General features: G+C 31.1%; 1 protein-coding gene across 17 annotated transcripts in view; it reads left to right on the forward strand.

Moving 5' to 3' along the window:
* Window positions 1-22500, forward strand: part of LOC125041702 (mesoderm induction early response protein 1-like) — a 28227-nt gene that overhangs the window by 907 nt on the left and 4820 nt on the right. For 4 of the 17 annotated variants that reach the window (XM_047636900.1, XM_047636904.1, XM_047636911.1 and 1 more), the window contains exons 2-8: window positions 4167-4367; window positions 11904-12167; window positions 12362-12488; window positions 12615-12868; window positions 16170-16301; window positions 16470-16646; window positions 17512-17639. In XM_047636900.1, the coding sequence (XP_047492856.1) occupies window positions 4167-4367; window positions 11904-12167; window positions 12362-12488; window positions 12615-12868; window positions 16170-16301; window positions 16470-16646; window positions 17512-17639 (1283 nt within the window). The remainder of the gene's footprint in view (window positions 1-4166; window positions 4368-11903; window positions 12168-12361; window positions 12489-12614; window positions 12869-16169; window positions 16302-16469; window positions 16647-17511; window positions 17640-22500) is intronic. The other 13 variants (XM_047636909.1, XM_047636910.1, XM_047636901.1 and 10 more) reach the window with 10 other exon arrangements.

Here is a 22500-nt window from a genome sequence, read left to right on the forward strand (position 1 = left end):
GAGGACACGTAGGCCTAGGCTGAGCGTGATCTTTGGGGTTATCCGAAGTGTACTTGGTTTTGCGTAGACTCGATTGGGAATGCCCTCGCCCGTGTATTTGCCATTTTCTTCTGCATATGAATGAATTTGGGCAGAGTTGCATCATTTTTGTAATTTTCAATTTTTTAATTTATTTATTTACTTCTTAGCATTTTATTGTACTAATATTGCAATGGCTTGTTTTTAAGATAGGTCACGTATTGTATAGTAGAGGTAGTAAGTAAAATACAAGTGTTAATTTAGTATTAATGTATTCCTGATTTTTCCTACTGTTGGCTTCGGGGGGAAACGCGTCAAGATTATCAAGTTTTTGCATAGGTTGTTTGGTAGTGGGGCTTTAGTGCAGACTTTTGCATACACTTATAGCAGGTAATTATTGAAAAGGAAGTATAATAAAAATGATGCCATGACCTTCGAACTTTGCTCTTTTACAAAGGTGAATGTACTTTCCCTATCATAAATTTGCCGAGATAGACCTTTGATGAATTCCTTATTGGCTGATGAATGCCTAGGGAGGTGGACAGACTATATTTTGGCAGATTATACTTGGCAGGAATTTCTTTGTCTTTGCTGGAGTCTGAAGAGCAGAGGAGATGGTATCAATGTTTGTGGCTATGCTTACATTAGCTCATGGTAAGCAATTTTGCCCTTATCTTTGTCACAGATGATATGCAGTACCCAGCAGTGTGGTTTTATGTATTTATAAATGTTACGAGCTTCAATCATTTCAATGTGCACTTCTGATCTGGACACTTATCATAGATAAAGGAAAATATAATGGGCGATTATAGTTATTTTGCAATTGCTTAAGCAATTTCTTCAAACTTTTTTACGGTTTATTTTTTTATTGGAGTTAGTAGTAAGGCATTAGTGCCCTTTGGGCACTGTCCGAGTGGAGGGTTGGTGGGGGGGCTTTACCCCCAATACCTCATGGGAAATATTGTTTTCTTTGCGATATGTGTGACGAGAGCTAGAATTCGGAAGTACTGAGGGGACTTTTGATATGAGAAATTCTTTCCGCGATCTGTTTCCTTTATTTATGGAGTTACATGTTCGAGCCTTTAGATTATATCTTGTGTCAACGACTGCAACTTTTAGTTCTCTACAAGAATGTTATCTTAAATTTGTCTTAGTTTAGTGTGTTTGTACCATAAAGATTAACCACTTTGTGTAAGTGTGCATATGTGAAGTACAGGTGTTATGTTCATACTAGGAGATGATTTTAATTGTATACAAGTTTTGTTTAATTAAACATACTTTCGTATTTTGCATTTTTAAACATACATACAGCATTAGGTATGTAATCAATATATTTTTGAACTCCAAGTAATTGTTTACAAGGCATTTACAATGAGCTTAAAATATAAGAGTTGTTTCTGTGATTATGTTGGCTATGGTTTATCTATATTTATTTGAATATTTGTGATATGTGATTGGAAGGCTTACTAGTGGTGCTCTACCAGTGTGAGGCAATGACCTCAGTCCCTAATGCTTTGCTCCATTTTAAAGTCAAACAAACCCCCTTCCCTTATATTCTAGCAAGATAAAGTATGGATTAGTATTTTTTCACCTATGTTTGTGACCACTATCGTTTGTATTGATGATAGTCATAAAGGGAAAACTCCAAAACTCTTTCTTGTCTAAAACATAGTAGAAGTTTGCTGGCCTTTACCAGAACATTAAATTACATGTGCCATGTAGTTCGCTCGTTTTATTAACAGCGTAAATTAAAATAGCTATAACTTACGTCACAGTCTTGGAATTCATCTGTCCATGAAATCCATGTATTGCGTACCTTGCACTACATGTATGTCCAGAAATGTAATTTTACTAAAAATTGGTTATGAATAGAGCATTACCCACCCCAGTGATGAATGGTGTGTGATGATAGCTGCCTCGGCCCTGCTGTTTCCAAATTAATCTAACCTTTCAACAAGGAGGTACAAGATTGCAGCAGTGAACATTACACATGTGTTTCAGTGGCTTGTTCATGTTATCTAGAATACATAATTTTCAGTTTTAATTCTATTAGTAAAGTAGTTCCAACAGGTCAGGTAATTGCAGTAGGGTTTATGCTGAACTTCCAGTAATTGAGGAATTTGCATCAATTTGAAATTATTAGTATTCATGAAGATATGTTTGTTACATTATATAAGTGTTGTGTATTAAAACTTTTTTTTAAAGAGGCTGAATGGACTCTGGAAATTTTTATCAGTTTATGTATAACATACTTTTATGAGCTTTTGTTAGAAGATGGGTGGGTATGTAAGTGGATGGGTGGGTGGACAAGTGTATGAGTGGTTGGATGTGTGGTGGTTAGGTGAATGAATGGATGGTAGGATGGGTGGATGGGTAGGTGGTTGGGTGGTTGCATGAATGAGTGTCTGGGTGGAAAGAAAGAGAAGATACTCTTGTGTTAAAATTCAGAAAAAGGAAGTAAATGGGAAAGAAAAACAAAGGACAATGGATAACTGAAAGAGAACCAAAGAATTTTAGTTGATTCATAACAAAAAAGAAAGAAGAAAAAAACTTGCTGATATGAGGAATATATAATCCCAGGGAAGAGATAAGTTGCAGTGTTATTTAAACTAGTGCTTGGTAGCTATGTAGGAATGAAATTCACTTACGTAATCTCGATATATTAATCATTTGTATTTTAGAACCACAGAAAGAAAATATTTTGTTTAATTGTTAATTACAACAAGCAATTGCAGTATTGTCGGTGCTCTGTTATATGGGAAGCATCAGTTTTGTGAGATCCTATTAAACCAATAGTTTATAAAAAGAAAAATATTTACTTTTATTAGATGTATCATTAGTATGAATTTCCAAGCTGCAGCTGATAGTATTTGTGAATACCTTTATCATTTACAGCCTTTGGAAACTCTCCTCATTAGTGGTAGTGTAGTTTCTAGGTACTAAGGACAAGCATAACAATGGTATAGTAAAGTTAAAGACAAATTATTGAAGATGTAATAGTTGTAGAATGAGATCAAAATTTGTGCTAAAAGTAAGATTACCAAAAGAACACATGCAATGATTATCACATATGATATGATTGTTGTAATCCACTTATAATAGATAGCAGTATTGAGCTCAAAGCATTGATAAGAATTTTTAATAAAGATTATTGTATTGAAATAAATTAACACCATCTTTGCAAGTACATTATGCTGGGCTTCCAATTACCAGATCCCAGAGGCAGTGATACTCAATTAATCCACAGTGATAGAATGCTTATATTATATAAACATATTTCTCATGTACACTCATGAAAGTATTAAAACTGCAGAACCCTAATTTTAGGAAGAATGCTTGTAACTAATTGGTACCAAGCTGAATAGTTTTCTAAAAGAATTTGTAGCTATATGAGCTATGATCTCTGTAAACAGAAGCACAAATATGCTGGGCATGTCTTTTTCACCCTTCTTGAATATTTGCTATATTTGGGCATCCATTCATTGGGTAAAATAATCAGGAGTGCCATTGGGGAATTTTCAGGGTATTTCTATTATATATATCAACTCCTAAGAATGTGAAGGGGAGGGGGAAATATTTTCACTATGTATGAGGAAATGGGCCAGCATTTTTTTAGACCAGTGTTACATTCTTTTCTCTTCCTGCACTCTTTTTCACTTGCTGTTTATATTGAAAGCATTGCAAAGAAACTCTTGTCATAAATGGGCTTGCCTAAGTTTTCTTTGAAAATATCTTAAAGCAAGAACTATGCGATATCATTGATTTAGGGAGATGTTATTCAGAGTTTCATCCTGTAGCAAATTCTATTCTAAACACAAGTTTTTCCTATGACTATCAATTTTATTATTATTATTTTTTTTTTTTTATGATCGTAGGAGATGAACCAAACTTGCTTGCTAGTAAATACACAAAACTGATACACTACAAGTACTTAGAATAGTTCTTTAAATACTATGATGAGCATCGATTACCTGCTCGCTCAAACATTCTCTCTCCAGTTTTACTATCACTTGTGTACTACGTCATACTATTTTTTTGTACCCCTTCAAATTTTCCTTACACAAAGTAACTAATGTAAGTTTGAAATTGCAGTTAAATGTGCAGACTATTCAATAATCACACAATTTAATTTTTGTTTTTACTTATAGCAGCAGAAAGAGAGCACAGGACCAACGGGGAGTGAAAGTGACACAGGGGACGGAGAATTTGAGCCTACGGCAGAAATGCTAGTAGATGATTTCGATGATGAAAGAACGCTAGATGAAGAGGAGGATATGGAAGAGGGTAGTGATAGGGAGGAAGAGATCGATACCCTGCAGAAGGTGGGTGGCGTTGCTAACCTGCAGAAGGTGAGGGTGACCTGATTCTCTGGTAGAGGTACAGTTGTGGATGCAGAATAATGACTGTTCGCAAGGATGACCCTGTGTAAACATAAGACTGGAATTGGGGTCAGGAATACTGTTGAAAATGAAGAATTTGATTGGATGGATATGTTTTGATACACTCATTTTCTTGAAGATTCTGATATGATAATTGCATATACATGCATACGTGCACATGCATTCACATACACTGTATATACCCTTAACCATTTTTTCTTTCTTTCTTTTTTCAATTTTTCGTTCTTTTATTCTCTTTTTTTCTTTCTTTCGCTCTTTCTTTTCTTCCCCCCCCCCTTTTTTCTTCCATAAAGAAAGAACTCGTTCATGTAATTAATGTGTATGTATATATATACATATATATAAGTATATATGTATAGATATGTATGTATATGCATTTATTATGTATATGTATATGTATATATATGTGTGTATATATATGTATATGTGTATATGTATATGTGTATATATATATGTATATGTGTATATATATGTATATGTGTATATATATGTATATGTGTATATATATGTATATATATGTGTATATATATGTATATATATGTGTATATATATGTATATATATGTATATATATGTATATATATGTATATATAAGTGTATATATATGTATATATGTATATATATATGTATATATGTATATATGTGTATATATGTATATATGTGTATATATTTGTATATGTGTATATATTTGTATGTGTATATATTTGTATATGTGTATATATATGTATATATGTGTGTATATATATGTATATATGTGTGTATATATATGTATATATATGTATATATGTATATATATGTGTATATATGTATATATATGTATATATGTGTGTATATATATGTATATATGTGTGTATATATATGTATATGTGTGTATATATATGTATATGTGTGTATATATATGTATATATGTGTGTATATATATATATATGTATATATGTATATATATGTGTATATATGTATATATATGTATATATGTGTGTATATATATGTATATGTGTGTATATATATGTATATATGTGTGTATATATATATATATATATGTGTGTATATATATATGTGTATATATGTATATATATATGTGTATATATGTATATATATATGTGTATATATGTATATATATATGTGTATATATGTATATATATGTGTATATATGTATATATATATGTGTATATATGTATATATATATGTGTATATATGTATATATATGTATATGTGTGTATATATATGTATATATAGGTATATAAGTATATATACATGTATATATGTATATATATGTATATATAGGTATATAAGTATATATATATGTATATATATGTATATATATGTATATATATGTATATATGTATATATGTATATATATATGTATATATGTGTGTCTATATATGTATATATGTGTTGTATATATATGTATGGTGTATATATATGTATATATATGTGTATATATGTATATATATGTGTCATATGTATATATTTGTGTATATATGTATATATATTATGTGTATATATGTATATATATATGTGTATATATGTATATATATATGTGTATATATGTATATATATGTATATGTGTGTATATTGTATATATAGTATATACGTATATATACATGTATATATGTATATATATGTATATATAGGTATATAAGTATATATATATGTATATATGTATATATGTATATATATGTATATATGTATATATATGAATATATGTATATATGTATATATATATATGTATATATGTATATATATGTATATATGTATATATGTTATATATATATGTATATATGTATATATATGTATATATGTATATATGGTATATATATGTGTATTTATATTATATATATGTTATATATGTATATATATATATATATATATTGTTATATATATATTGAATTATATATTGTATATATTAATATATATTTTAATATATATGTTGTTATATATGTTATATATAGTATAATATATTTATATATATATGTATATATTTATATAATATATGTATATATTATATATATATTTATATATTATTATATTATAATTATTTTTATATATGATATATATATGTATATATTGTGTAATATATGTTATATATGTTATATTTAAATGTATTATGATATATTATTTATAGTATATTGTATATATTTATATATTTATTTATATTTATATTATTATTTATAATAAAATTGTATATATATGATATTTGTATTTATAATTTAATATTTATATTGTATATATGTATATATATTTATATGTATATAAATTATATATGTATATATGTTATATATTTATGTATATATGTTTATATTGATATGTTATATATATTATTGTATATGTATATATTGTATATATGTATATATGTGTATATATGTATATATGGTATATATGTATATATGTGTATATATGTATATATGTGTATATATGTAATATATGTGTATATATGTATATATGTGTATATATTATGTGTATATATGTATATATATGTGTATATATGTATATATATGTATATATAATATAGTGTATATATGTATATATATGTGTATATATGTATATATATGTATATATATGTGTATATATGTATATATATGTGTATTATGTATATATATGTATATATGTATATATATGTGTATATATGTATATATATGTGTATATATGTATATATATGTGTATATATGTATATATATGTGTATATATGTATATATATGTATATATATGTGTATATATGTATATATATGTGTATATATGTATATATATGTGTATATATGTATATATATGTGTATATATGTGTATATATGTTATATATGTATATAGTGTATATATGTATTTATGTTATATATGTAATATATATATGTTTATATTGTATATATTTATATTTGTATATATATTATTATATTGTAATATGTAATATAATGTATATATGTTTATTGTATGTATATTGTATATGTTATATTATGTATATCATAGATATATATATATTTAATGTATATATAGTATATATATATATATATATTATATATGTATATATAGTATATTATATTTATATATATATAATATTATAGTATATGTATATATATATAATATATGTATATATATATATATATATTATATATATATATATATATAATGTATATGTTATATAGTATATATATATATTATATATATATATGTATATTATATATATATATATTATATATATAATATATGATATATTTAATATAATATATATGTATATTATATATATATATATATGTATATGTATATATATATATATATATATGTATATGATAATTTATATATATATGATATATATATTATATACAATGTGTATATATATGTATATGTATATATAATGTGTATATATATGTATATGTATATATAATGTGTATATAGATGTATATGTATATATAATGTGTATATATATGTATATGTATATATAATGTGTATATATATGTATGTATATATAATGTGTATATATATGTATGTATATATAATGTGTATATATATGTATATATATATAATGTGTATATATATGTATATATATATAATGTGTATATATATGTATATGTATATATAATGTGTATATATATGTATATGTATATATATTGTGTATATATATGTATATGTATATATATTGTGTATATATATGTATATGTATATATAATGTGTATATATATGTATATGTATATATAATGTGTATATATATGTATATGTATATATAATGTGTATATATATGTATATGTATATATAATGTGTATATATATGTATATGTATATATAATGTGTATATATATGTATATGTATATATAATGTGTATATATATGTATATGTATATATAATGTGTATATATATGTATATGTATATGTATATATATATATATAATGTATATATATGTATATGTATATATAATGTATATATATGTATATGTATATATAATGTATATATATGTATATGTATATATAATGTATATATATAGGTATATGTATATATAGTATATATATATAAGTATATGTATATTTTTGTGTCTGGGTGTGCACGTGCACTTGAGTACATGTGAATATGTAAAAATACATATGAATATATATCTGTAATTATATATATAATATATATATATGTGTATATGATCTATGATATATATGTATGTATAATATATATAATATATATAATATATAATATGTCTGTTTATACTATATATATATATATATATATATATATAGAAATATGTATTTATATGTGATATATATATAATATATATGATATATATATGATATATGATATATATATGATATATGATATATATATAATATATGATATATATATAATATATGATATATATATGATATATGATATATATATATATGATATATGATATATATATATATATATAATATATGACATATATAATATATGACTTATACATAATATATATATATAATATGATATTTATATAATATATGATATATATACATAATATATATGTATATATAATATGATATATATATGATATATATGTATATATATAATATGATATATGATATATGATATATGATATATATATATGTATATATAATATATGATATATATATAATACATATATGTATAATATATGTAAAATATGTATATTTATATGTATATATATAATATATATATTTATATATGATATATATGTGTATATAATATATATAAATGAATATATATATACATATATATATGTATATACATATATATATATATATATATATATATATATATATATATATATATATATATATAGCTATATATATGTATATATACGTATATATAGAAGTATATGTATATGTAACATGTATATATATATACATGTAAATACACATACATATATATATATATATATATATATATATATATATATATATATATATGTATATATAGATATATGTATATGGACGTTTATGTACATATAAGGAAGATTCTGTATATATATGTACATATATAGTTTTATATGTATATATGGATTTATATGGATATATATGTTGATATATATGGATTTATATTTATGTATATGTATATATTATATATTTGTTATATATATATTATAGATATATGTTTTATATGTTTTATATGTATATATATTATATATATTTTATATATATTTACTGTGTGTGTGTGTGTGTGTGTGTGTGTGTGTGTGTGTGTGTGTGTGTGTGTGTGTGTGTGTGTGTGTGTGTGTGTGTGTGTGTGTGTGTGTGTGCGCGCGCGCACGTGTGTGTGTGTGTGTGTGTGTGTGTGTGTGTGTGTGTGTGTGTGTGTAATATATATGTTTATGTGTGTGTGTGTGTGTATATATATATATATATATATATTTATATATATATAATATAATATATATATATATAATTATATATGTGCGTGTGTTAATATATGTGCACATATATGTATATGTACATATATATGTATGTATATATACATATATGTATATATCTGCATATATATATTTATATGTATATACTCTAATAAATATGTATGTATATTTGAATGTATATGTATATATATTTGAATGTATATGTATATATATTAAATATATATATATATATATATATTTAAATATATATGTATACATACATATATTTGCATATACAAATATATGTAAATATATATTATATATATGTATGTACATATGTATATATTTTTATATATATATATACATACAAATATATCTATAAGTATATATATATATACATAGATCTATAAATATGTATAATATGATATGTATGTATATATTTATATGTATTTTTATATATATACATATATAATTTATGTATGTGTATATTTATTTATATATATTTATATATATTTATGCATATATATTTGTATGTATGTATATACGTATGTTTATATATTTGTCTGTGTATATGTATATTCCTATGTGTATATGTATGAATATATATGTATATGTATATATATATATATATATATATATATATATATATGTAAATGTGTATATATCTATATACCAATATATGTATATAAATATATATGTATTTATATGTATATATATTGGTATATATTCATACATACATACATATATAATACACACACACACACACACACACACACACACACACACACACACACACACACACACACACACACACACACACACACACACACACACACGTATATATATATATATATATATATATATATATATATATATTGGTAATTTGTATGTATAATGTATAGATGTATATATATTGTATGTTTATATATAGATATACATATATATGTAGATATGTGTATATATGTATATAGGTATATTTGTGTATATATGTATATATGTATATTTATATATATATATATATATATTTTTAGATTTATTATTTATTTTCATAGCTGAGTGAAAATGTATCAGGATTATAAAATAGAATGGTCATTGTTAAGTATCCATGGCTGTATTTGGGCCAAATACTTCACTTTCTTGTGATTGATATTTATACAATTGGAATTTTCTCTCTACCTGAAACTTGGAAAAAAACAACAACAAAGGAAATTGCATAAGTGGTGCAGAAGTTGCAACACCCATATGTTATCCCCGTTTACATTCTTGATAGGGAACCAAGTAATTAGACACACATTCTTCTCTGTGCTCATTTCCTAAACAATTAACACTTGTGAGTAATGGATTTGGCCCAAGCTTCTCTAGTTACTTTTTTGAGTGTCACCTGAATATAGACTCATGCTACTGAGAATTATCCTCAAGTTGTAATTTTTGCAGAGGAGGAGATATGGTAAAGTCTCTCTTGGAGATATAAAGTAGATCAGAGAGTTTGTCTCTATACCTTTCAAGTATGGTTTATTCTTTTATTGAATGTTTTGAAAGTTAAAAGATATGTTTTGTCATACTTGCTATAGTGCATTGTCCATGATGCCATTGTTTATTCATCTTCAGTATAGTAAATTGATGCATGCCAGTAGGCTTGCTTAGATCTAACTAATAGTGTAGGAATTATTACTAACATAAATTGGACTTGTTTATCACAGGTGGTAGCTTATTTATTGTTCAAATGTAAAGTGTCTAATCCTGTTGAAAATATTTGAAGGTACAGAATATGAAAATCCTCCAGATCTTTGATTGATTATTAATTAATCCATAGTATATCTGAGCAAGATCAGGACAGTATGTAGAAGCTGTCTATAATTTAGTAACTGGGAACCTGTGATTTGATTGGTAGACTCTTTGTTTAGGCCAAAGGTATGTTAGTGACCTTAAAAAGAACTGATATAGGCCTAGTTGGAGGATCATGTGAAATATTTTATAATTTTTTTCAAGCACACCTAAATGCCCATAATTGTTTGGAGTGCTGCTAGCTTTACAACCAAATTTAAGTATACCATTTGAACTGGATATATAAATAGCTGCCTGCTTGTTAATACATGATGGATACTTTCATATCCATTTTTCTTTTAAAAGATTGTGGCATGTTATACAAGGATTAAATGGCAACATCTTTGCCCCAGGAACAGGACATGCCCATAGAGCAGTTGCTAGCCATGTATGGGGGATATCCACCAGAGGAGGGGGAGGAGGTTGAGGCGGAGACTGAAGAACAGGCGAATGGTGAGGGAGAGGCCATTCAGGCCGAGAACGAGAACGAGAACAGCAATGAAGTAGAAATCGAGAATGTCGTCGAAGCAGAAAATGAAGTGGAAGAGCAGGAGGAACCCGAAGTTATATCTTCGCGGTCCTCCACCTCAGAGGAAAATGTAAATAATCATGATAAGGTATGTGGTGTAAGCTGATTCATTTATTAATTTGTGAAACATATTTTATTTATGCATATACTTATTAGCTATTGATATATACTTGTATGATTATAGATATTCATAAGTGTTCTATTTAGATCTAGTAACAGTTAAGTATTTTGGACAGTTTCAGACATTAAACATATTTTTCTAAACCTAAATGATAATTACAGGAGGTTAAACCAGAAGTAAAGCCTGAAAGAAAAAGGAGAGAGAAGACTTCGGAACTAGCACAGCTTTATGCCGACATGGACACTAATGGTGACACACCCACAACGTCATCATCACGATCGCTAAGATGTGAGTGATGCTATTGCAGTGTGGATGCTAAACCCTAGGAATTGATTTCACTCTTTATTATTCCAAATGGAAAAGGTTTTTAAAGAACATTATTGCATTTTTAACCCCCCCCCCCCTTCCTTCTAGGCCACAAACCTGTTGGGATACTCTCAACTGTTGGGTCAAGACAGCAGAGTGAGGATGAGGAGGAAGAGGAGGGCGAGTATTCTGGGGAGGAGGAAGATTGGCACAAAACAATCATGATTGGTGCATCGTATCAGGCACAAGTACCAGAGGGCCTCCAAGCATATGGTGCGACACCACCTTATGAGAATGAAGATAAACTACTATGGGAGCCTGGCAAATTGAGTCCTAAACAGGTACATGACGGGGAGCAATTGGTGAGTGTTTTTGATCAAAAGGGATGAAGAAAACTGTTTAGAGAAAGCTTCTGTGTCATTTATAATTCATCAGTCTATTGATAGGTTTATTTGTTCATTAACTGTATTAGATTTTTTGTAGGACACATTGTTTTGTTGAGAGTCAGAGTACTGAAAGAAAATGGCAAAAGAATGAGAAATTGAGAGTGAGTGAGTGATATGCATATACCTTTCAAAATTGTTATATACCAGTAGGGTTTTAATGGAAGGGAAAAGTATTTACATTTTGAAATATAGGTAATGTGCCAATAGATTCATAACCCTCTTAAAGCCAGAATTGGATGTCTTTAAACACAAGAAAAGGATGAATGATACCTAGTCGTTGTATTTTGAGAATTGGGAAGTTTTCACTTAAATTTATAATGCTGTAACTCTGTTATGAATATTATTATAACAGGTGATAAAGGGAAACAGTCCAAAGATAAATGACAAGAGTTATACACCAACCCCTTGTCTTTGATATTTTATTGAATATAGAGTGTGTGTTTTTGAGCGAGTTGGTATGTACATTAACCCAATGGCGACGGGTATAGAAAATTAAAAAAAACTCTACGCTCTGGCGAACCACGGCAACACGCCGACTCTGAGCGCATGAATTCGGTACATCAAGCTGAATCATTGCCTCGGGGCGCTTTGGCGCACCGCCGTGGTGGACAGCCGCACGCCACATTTCGGGCGTATTGTTATGACGCCTATAGGCGTGACCCGACGCCATTGGGTTAACCCATTCGCCCCATATGGCAATAGCACATGCCATGCCTACTGTAATACACGTTTATTTTTTTGTATTTACACATAGATGGCTCTACAAGTTCTTAATCACCAAATAGCCAGTTTTTAATAATCATAACATCAATAACAATAATAACAGTATTGAAAGCAATGGTATTGATAAGAAAAACACATTTTCCCACCAATTCAAGGAATGGGAAAATCAGGATCAGTAACTAGGGCCTACTGATAGACTCCTTGCTGGCTGAACACACGTGGAGCCATCTGTATGTAACAAAATCCACCAAAAACTACAGGGGACAGATCATAAATCCAGGGCGAATGGGTTAATATGAAATATTTTTTACACATACATACATGCAACACCAAAAAACTTATACTGTCACTCATGTGCAAATGAATATGGCCATGCATTTGTTTTCCAAATCCCAACAATTTAAAGTCTTTTTTTTCTTTCTTTCTTTCTTTTGTTTCCCATCATACAATTATTCTTACTCTTACTCTTACTGTTATTGTTGTTATTGTCTCCACTTGTTTTTTCTGCTTGTTAACTGCCTCTTTGTTGCGGGTGTTTGGTTTCTCTCTCTCCCTCTCCCTCTCCCTCTCCCTCTCCCTCTCCCTCTCCCTCTCCCTCTCCCTCCCTCCCCTTTTTTAACCCAATGGCATCGGGTATAGAAAATAAAAAAAACTCTACGCTCTGGCGAATGGCGGCAACGCGCCGACTCTGAGCGCGTGAATTTGGTACATCAAGCCGAATCATTGCCTCGGGGCGTTTTGGCGCGGCGCCGCTGCGGACAGCCGCACGCCTCATTTCGGGTGTATTGTTATGACGGCGATAGCCGTGACCCGTCGCCATTGGGTTAACCTTTATTTCAGTTGTAACATGAGAGTGTATTTACAGAAGCTTTCCAAATGCTTTACCAAATTACAAGTAAAGCTATGTGTGGCAAGCACTCTAGAAGTGAATATTAAAATAACAATGATACTAAGAAGCAAAAGAACTAAACCTAATGTTAAAACAATAAATTTATGTACTGTCCCCTGTAGTTTTTTGTGAATGTTGTTACATACAGATGGCCCCACAGGTGCTCAGCCAGCAAGGAGTCTATCAGTAGCCATGGTGACCAATCCTGATTTCCCCATTCCTTGAATTGGTGGGAAAATGTGTTTTTCTTTTTCATTCAGTTGACAATGATATTGTTGTTATTGTTATTGATGTTATGATTATTAAATTGTTAGGAAATTTTGATAACATTTAAGACTATGAAATATTGCAAAAGACCTTTACCAAAAGTCAAGGAAAAGGGTAAACAGGTGAGATAGGTAGGACTAATAACTGACTCCTTGGTGACTAAGCACTTGTAGCGTCCTCTGTGTCTAAATATAATTAAAAAAAAACTTACATTGGGCATGACATGTACTCTTGAATTGATTTAGAGACATTGCGTGATGCAGGCTGGTGTTCCTGTTTCCCTAGTATTATCATCATTGTAATTCTCGCCTTTGTTACATTTCCCTTATTATTATTTTCTTTTTATTTCTTTCCTTGTCCCTCCAGTCACCCCTGCATACTGCCCAGCCTCTCTCTCTCTCTCCTTTTACCCTCCTCATTGGTTTAAAAGTATGTTGTGGATGTATGATCTTGTGGTTCATTTAGAAAGGAAAAAACAGATAAGTCAACATAAATAATAAAAGTAACTGCTGTATGGTTACACATTATAGTAAAAAATTCGTTGGAACCACCTGTAAGAAAAGGATTATCAGAGTTCTGCCGAATCTAATGATGACGAGAGTTCCCAATGCCATACCGAACATCATGGCCGGGTACACGCTGATTCAGCTTCTTGAGGGAAAAATTAGAAGCTCAGGAAACATGAAAAAAACCCTCTATCAGTATTCTTGGCTGCCAGTATAAACAAATTTTTAGGTAGCTTATGAGGAGCTATTTCTCCCCAACAAATAAAGCAAGGGTCAAGTGAGCACACAAGTTTAGCATGCACAACTTAGAGCAGGCTCCACTGCACGTGATGCAAAGATGTCATCATAGTATAAGGGGTGGTGTACTATAATGTGACTAGATATCCTGTTGTCATTGAATTATGGACTGAACTAAAGATAATGATTTATGTATTGACCAGAAGGAAAGAATGAAAGAAAATATAGGAAACCAATGTTGGACTATTTGTTTCATTTGCTGGAAGTGTGAAAGTCTGTATTTGTTTGCCTAAATATCTGATGGAAATGGGTTCACAAAATTAGATATATAGTGTAAAGAATCCTATACTATAACAGATAATAAAAGGATATATGGAAGAGTAGAATGCCAGATGTCAATTACAGATTAATTAAGAGGCAGTTTGTGTTGTTCTTTAGAATTAAAGAAGAAAAAGTGTGGATCTATCATGAAATATTTGAAATTTGTTATGGTGTTGCACATGATTCTTTCATAAACATACACAGACATGCATAGCACTTTTTGTTTGATATATAAATAAAAAATTTTCTGTGTTATTTTCATCTTACTGAGCAGTTCCTAGATGACGAATCTCGTCTTGTGTGCTCTCAGGTGGAAGAATATCTGCGTGCGTTAAGTCACCCCCCTCCTGGGTCTCAGGGCGTTGCTGCCATTCCCCTTGGGAAACACGTTCGAGATGATGAGCAGGTTAGTTGTTCTCTTTGTTATATATTATATTTTCGTCTTTTCTGTTCGTTAGTTATATGATTATGATCAAGCCCATTGTATTTAGAAACTGAGTTGAATCGTCTTATTTTAGGTCTTAGCTCAGTTCAATCTTAATCTTACCCTTCTTTATTTCCTTTCGCTTTTCAGGCTTTGTATTTGTTACTACAGTGCGGGTATAATGTAGAAGAAGCCTTACGGAGGCACAGAATGAACCCCACCCCACTTGCCTCTACAATGACTCTTTGGTCTGAAGAGGAGTGTAGAAATTTCGAAAATGGCCTTAAAACGTATGGTAAAGATTTCCACCTAATACAGCAAAATAAGGTATGATATGGTTTATATGTCCTGGTGTTAGCATTGAAAGTAATATTTTATTTTATTTTATTTATTTATTTTTTTTTTTCCCATCATTGTCGTCTGTATTAGTGTGCATATATTTTTTTTCTTCTGTTTTGTCTTCTGTTCTTTTTGTTTTTTTCATTTTTCCTCATTCCTGTGGTTATTATTATATTTTCATGTTTTTATATTGAGTGGTAGATTTACAGTAGTGATCTATGGTAACAATTCCTTCCCTCAGTAGGCACAATTCTTGCGTCTTGCATCCTTGTATTATTTTTTCCTACCTGTTTTTATAAGATAATTGTGCTCATAATAATCTTTTGCGATGAGCTGATCAATTAACATGATTGTTTGATGATACTGGTTGTTTATGTAACTCAGCTTTTTATTTGTTTATAGCAGTGGTTTCAAACCTTTGCAGTCTGACAACACTAATAATATATCCTAGACTTCTATGGCTCCTCGACGTTTTATTCCACCTAGTACTCAAATATAAATTTGTTATATGTGTATAGACTTAATATATTCCCATTAAAATGTAGAGACTAGAGTAAATTACTCTATATGATAACTCAGTGAACTCTAATTGATAGGAACTTTAGGTTACTTCAACTAGAGTTGATTTTCTACATTTTGTAATGTTTATGAGTGAAAAAGCAAGAAATACACATATAAATTATTGTGCTATGCACTTGGAGGGTAAGAACCACTGTTCTATAGACTACAAGTGATTTGAGAAGCTAAAACATGTATGATTACGTGTATATTATTTCATTACTCTGATTGAAGAAAAAGGCATTGATTCACTGTGAGAGAAGTTACATAAACAAATATTTATTTTCTTCTCTAGGTGCGAACGAGATCTGTTGGAGAGTTGGTCCAGTTTTACTACCTCTGGAAGAAGACAGAAAGACATGACTTGTTCGCAACGAAAACTAGAATTGAAAAGAAGAAATATATAGTTCATCCTGGCACTACGTAAGTTTCTTGATTTTTGGTTCAGAAATCTGGTAGGTTTGGTCAGTTAAATTAACACAGACACAAACAAAAGACTTTAAGAGGGCTGTTGGTGGATTTAGCTACTTTGAAGTATAATTTGGCAAGTTAGATTGATTACCAATGAATTTGTGCTAAGCTCATTCGATCCAATTGCCTATCAGCACATGGACCAAAATCAAAGCACTAGGCTTACTTGGTTGTGTGGTTTGTAGGCCTGACTCACATAAACATTTGTTTGGTATCAAGACTCCTGGCCTCCTCTCTGCATTAATTAATTAATTAATTTATTTATTTAATTTATTTATTTATTATTTTTTTTCTTTTTAAAGACTACATTATTTCTGTAACTCTATGCAATAACAATTACAGTAAGTGACAATGTGTTATTTGTCATATTTTAAAACTATTTTTCTGTGATTAAATTTTCTAAAACATACCTGGTCACAGCTGGCAGGAATAGGATCCTGAGCACAGAAATAGTGTTCTGCTCTTTCTGGCATAGCTCACAGAGGGCAGTCTTTATGGTGAACCGATCACATTTATGAATAGAATGTCATTCAGAGAAGAAAGTTATTCTCTTTTTCTTTATTATAAGATGGCAGGAAGGTTAGTTACCAGCTATAAGATCTGTTATTCCTACTCAACCTGCAGAGTAATGCAACATTGCAGACCTTTTCCCCCATAAGTGTTGGACTTGCACAAATATTCTAAATTGTTTAATAATGGAACTTTCTTAACCCAATAACTACAGGTTTATGTACTTTCTCCTGTAGTGTTTTTGTGAATTTTGTTACATACAGAAGGCTCCACATGTGCTCAGCCACCAAGGAGTCTGTCAGTAGGCCTTATTGACTGTGCCTGATTTCCCCATTCCTTGAATTTGTGGGAAAATGTGTTTTTCTTTTTAATACTATTACTATTGATAGTGTTATTATTCTTATTGATATCATGATTATTAAATTACTATTAACCCAACACTGCTGGGTGAAGAAAATAAATAAAAACTCTACACTCTGGAGATTAATGGCAATGAGCCGACTTAGAGTGCAGGAGTTTGCTGCATCAAGCCGAATGTCACGCTCGAAGTGCGCTCTGGCGTGTTGCAGTGGCGTACAGCTGTACTCCGCAGACCAAGTGCTTTGTTATGATGCAGTTTGGCGTGACCCAGCAGTATTGAGTTAAAATATTGATAACGTTAAAGACAACAAAATAATACAAATAAAGCTTTCAAAAAATCAAGGAAAAGGGTAAACAGGTCTGATAGGTAAGACTAATAACTGACTCCTTGGTGACTTAACACGTGTAGTGCTGACTATGTGTAAAGACAGTAGATGTGTCAGTTGTTTGTTGGGGTATTTAGACCTATGTAATGAAATACTATTCTATTTTCTTTTGGTTTATTGTCTATTATTTATTTATCTGGCTGAGAGTTTTGTTGGTGATTTTACATTCCACCCTAACTTACCGGTGTAGATGATGCAAGAGCCCCATGCTGAATGCCTAAAGTCTAATCATCCTCATAGGGCTTTGTGCATTCATGGTAAATCCTTCCTGTCTCTCTGGCCCTCAGCTTAATTTTTCATGATGGCACATGTCTGTCACTCTGGCCTTCAGCATAATTGTTTTTTATGGCCGTATATTCCTTGCTCATGGTCCTCCTCGCTCATGGTCCTCGGCCTTTTCAGTTTTATGAAAACCTGAAGTCTGACTTTCTGTCTATAAAGACTATGGTTGATTACCACATGTAACTGAGAAATAACAAAGAGCAGCATAAATAGCCATTATTTTGAGATCTTGGGCAGATAAGTCATTGCAGGAATTTGGTCAATCACTTGGCCAGAAGTGTTTATATCCTCTTATGGCCAGGCATGCCTATAGCTGTCATGTAAAACCAACTCATGACAGGTATGGCTATGGGCCTCATTACTCACTTTAGTGAGTTGATTAAGGATAAGTCCGATATGCGAAGCTGTGCCTCACCCGGGCTATGCCCATGAGGGGAGCCTGGCCTGTGCCGACTAATGCTGACTCACTAATGTGTGTCCGCTGGTGCTGACTTGGCTGAGCTTTGTCCTTACCTGCCATGGTGCCCAGCCACAGCAGTAACCTCCTGGTGACAATTGAAACGTCTTGCTCCTGGGTGGGGCGTGAACCACCGACCCCTCGGGTGAGAGGCAGACACGTTACCACTGTACTATCCCAGAGGCTGTGAGTTGAGTGAGATGGGCTCCATTATACAATGAACCCCCAGCAGAAAGGGTAGACATTGCCAGAAGTCACCAGAATGAGTGACATAAATTTAAGGCACTGGCAGTATAGGAATATAGTCCCAAGAAGGTTTCCAAATATTAATAAATATTAACTCAATACTGCTGGGAAAAATGCTGTACTCATTTAAAAAAAATTTGTGCACATTGATGGCTCTGCAAGTGCTTAGCCACAAAGGAGTCACCTTGGCAACGGGTGAAGAAAATTAAATAAAAACTATGCTCTGGTGATCAATGGCAATGCTCTGACTTTGAGCGTGGGACTTCGGTACATCAAGCTGAATCACTGGCTCATAGCATTTTGGCGCGCTGCCGCGGTGTACAGCCCTACGACACAGATCGAGCGGTTTGTTTTGATGCCTCACGGTGTGACCCATGACCTTGATCTGTGGCGTGCAGCTCTACGCCGCGGTGGTGCGCCAAAGTGCTACAAGCTGGTGATTCGGCTTGATGTACCAGACTCCCGAGCTCAAAGTCTGTGCATTGCCATTGATCTCCAGAGCGTATAGTTTTTTTTTTAGTTTTATTCACCCGTTATTAGGGGGTTAATAGACCTTGTGGCCTTACCTGATTTCATTTTTTTTTTTTTACCAATGCTATGAATATCGATGGTGTTATTTTTATTAGAGACATTATAAATATTATAATGTTATTGACATTAGTAACAGCAATATAAAATAATGTAAAATATTTTTGAAAATCAAGGAAAAGGTTAAACAGGCAAGAAGTTAGTACACGTAATTGGCTCATTGGTGACTTAGTACAAATGCAGCCATCTATGTGTAAAAATAATTAATAAAGTAAACTCACAGTGGGCATAGCATGTACATATATGCCATGCCCATTGGATATGACTATCAATTGAAATAAAAACACTTGCACAATTTTTCAATTGGGAATCCTCCCAATTAACCTCATTAATCATTAAGTATTTTTCTAAATTGAGCCTTAGAATATGTGGAAGGATTTTTTTTTTTCTAATAGAAAAATAAGACTGACAGTCCCCTTAAAGTATCCATTTAAATATTTATTAGAATACAACACACACTAGACAAACACATGGACACAAGAATATATCTTGACTCGCATACATATTCAGACAAATGTTCATTCACTCTTTCTCCTCTCCTCTCCTCCTCTCCTCCTCTCTCTTCTCTCCTCTTTTCTCTCCTCTTTTCTCTCCTTTCTCTCTTCTCTCCTCTTTTCTCTCCTTTCTCTCTTCTCTCCTCTTTTCTCTCCTTTCTCTCTTCTCTCCTTTCTCTCCTTTCTCTCTTCTCCTCTTTCCTCTTTTTTTTTTCTCTCCTCTCCTCTTGTCTCCTCTCTTCCTTTCTTCTCTTTTTTCCTTTCTTCTCTTTTTTCCTTTCTTCTCTTTTTTCCTCTCTTCCTTTCTTCTCTCTTCTCCTGTCTTCTCTCTTCTCCTGTCTTCCTTCTCTCTTCTCCTGTCTTCTCTCTTCTCCTGTCTTCCTTCTCTCTTCTCCTGTCTTCTCTCTTCTCCTGTCTTCCTTTTCTCTCTTCTCCTGTCTTCTCTCTTCTCCTGTCTTCCTTCTCTCTTCTCCTGTCTTCTCTCTTCTCCTGTCTTCCTTTCTTCTCTCTTCTCCTGTCTTCCTTACTTCTCTCTTCTCCTGTCTTCCTTTCTTCTCTCTCTCCTGTCTTCCTTACTTCTCTCTTCTCCTGTCTTCCTTTCTTCTCTCTTCTCCTGTCTTCCTTACTTCTCTCTCTCCTTCTTCCTTACTTCCCCTCCTTCTCCTTCTTCCTTACTTTCTCTCCTCTCCTTTTTCCTTCTTCTCTTTCTTCTCCTCTCCTCTCCTTTTGTCTCTTTCTTTTCCTCTCCTCTCCTTTTGTCTCTTTCTTTTCCTCTCCTCTCCTTTTATCTCTTTCTTTTCTCCTCTCCTCTCCTCTCCTCTCCTCTCCTCTCTTTCTTCTCCTCTCCTCTCTTCTATTTCTTCTCCTCTCCTCTCCTCTCTCTATTCTTCCGTCTCCTTTCTCTCTCCTTTATCTGGCCGTCTCCTTTCTCTCTCCTTTATCTGGCCGTCTCCTTTCTCTCTCCTTTATCTGGCCGTCTCCTTTCTCTCTCCTTTATCTGGCCGTCTCCTTTCTCTCTCCTTTATCTGGCCGTCTCCTTTCTCTCTGTTATCTGGCCGTCTCCTTTCTCTCTCCTTTATCTGGCCGTCTCCTTTCTCTCTCCTTTATCTGGCCGTCTCCTTTCTCTCTCCTTTATCTGGCCGTCTGCTTTCTCTCTCTTTATCTGGCCGTCTCCTTTCTCTCTCCTTTCTCTCTCCTTTATCTGGCCGTCTCCTTTCTCTCTCCTTTATCTGGGCGTCTCCTTTCTCTCTCCTTTATCTGACTGTCTCCTTTCTCTCTCCTTTATCTGGGCGTCTCCTTTCTCTCTCCTTTATCTGGGCGTCTCCTTTCTCTCTCCTTTATCTGGCCGTCTCCTTTCTCTCTGCCTTTATCTGGCCGTCACCTTTCTCTCTCCTTTATCTGGCCTTCACCTTTCTTTCTCCTTTATCTTGGCGTCTCCTTTCTCTCTCCTTTATCTGGGCGTCTCCTTTCTCTCTCCTTTCTCTCTCCTT

The sequence above is a fragment of the Penaeus chinensis genome, chromosome 31 (genome assembly GCF_019202785.1).
Source record: "Penaeus chinensis breed Huanghai No. 1 chromosome 31, ASM1920278v2, whole genome shotgun sequence".
NCBI classification, from domain to species: Eukaryota; Metazoa; Arthropoda; class Malacostraca; order Decapoda; family Penaeidae; genus Penaeus; species Penaeus chinensis.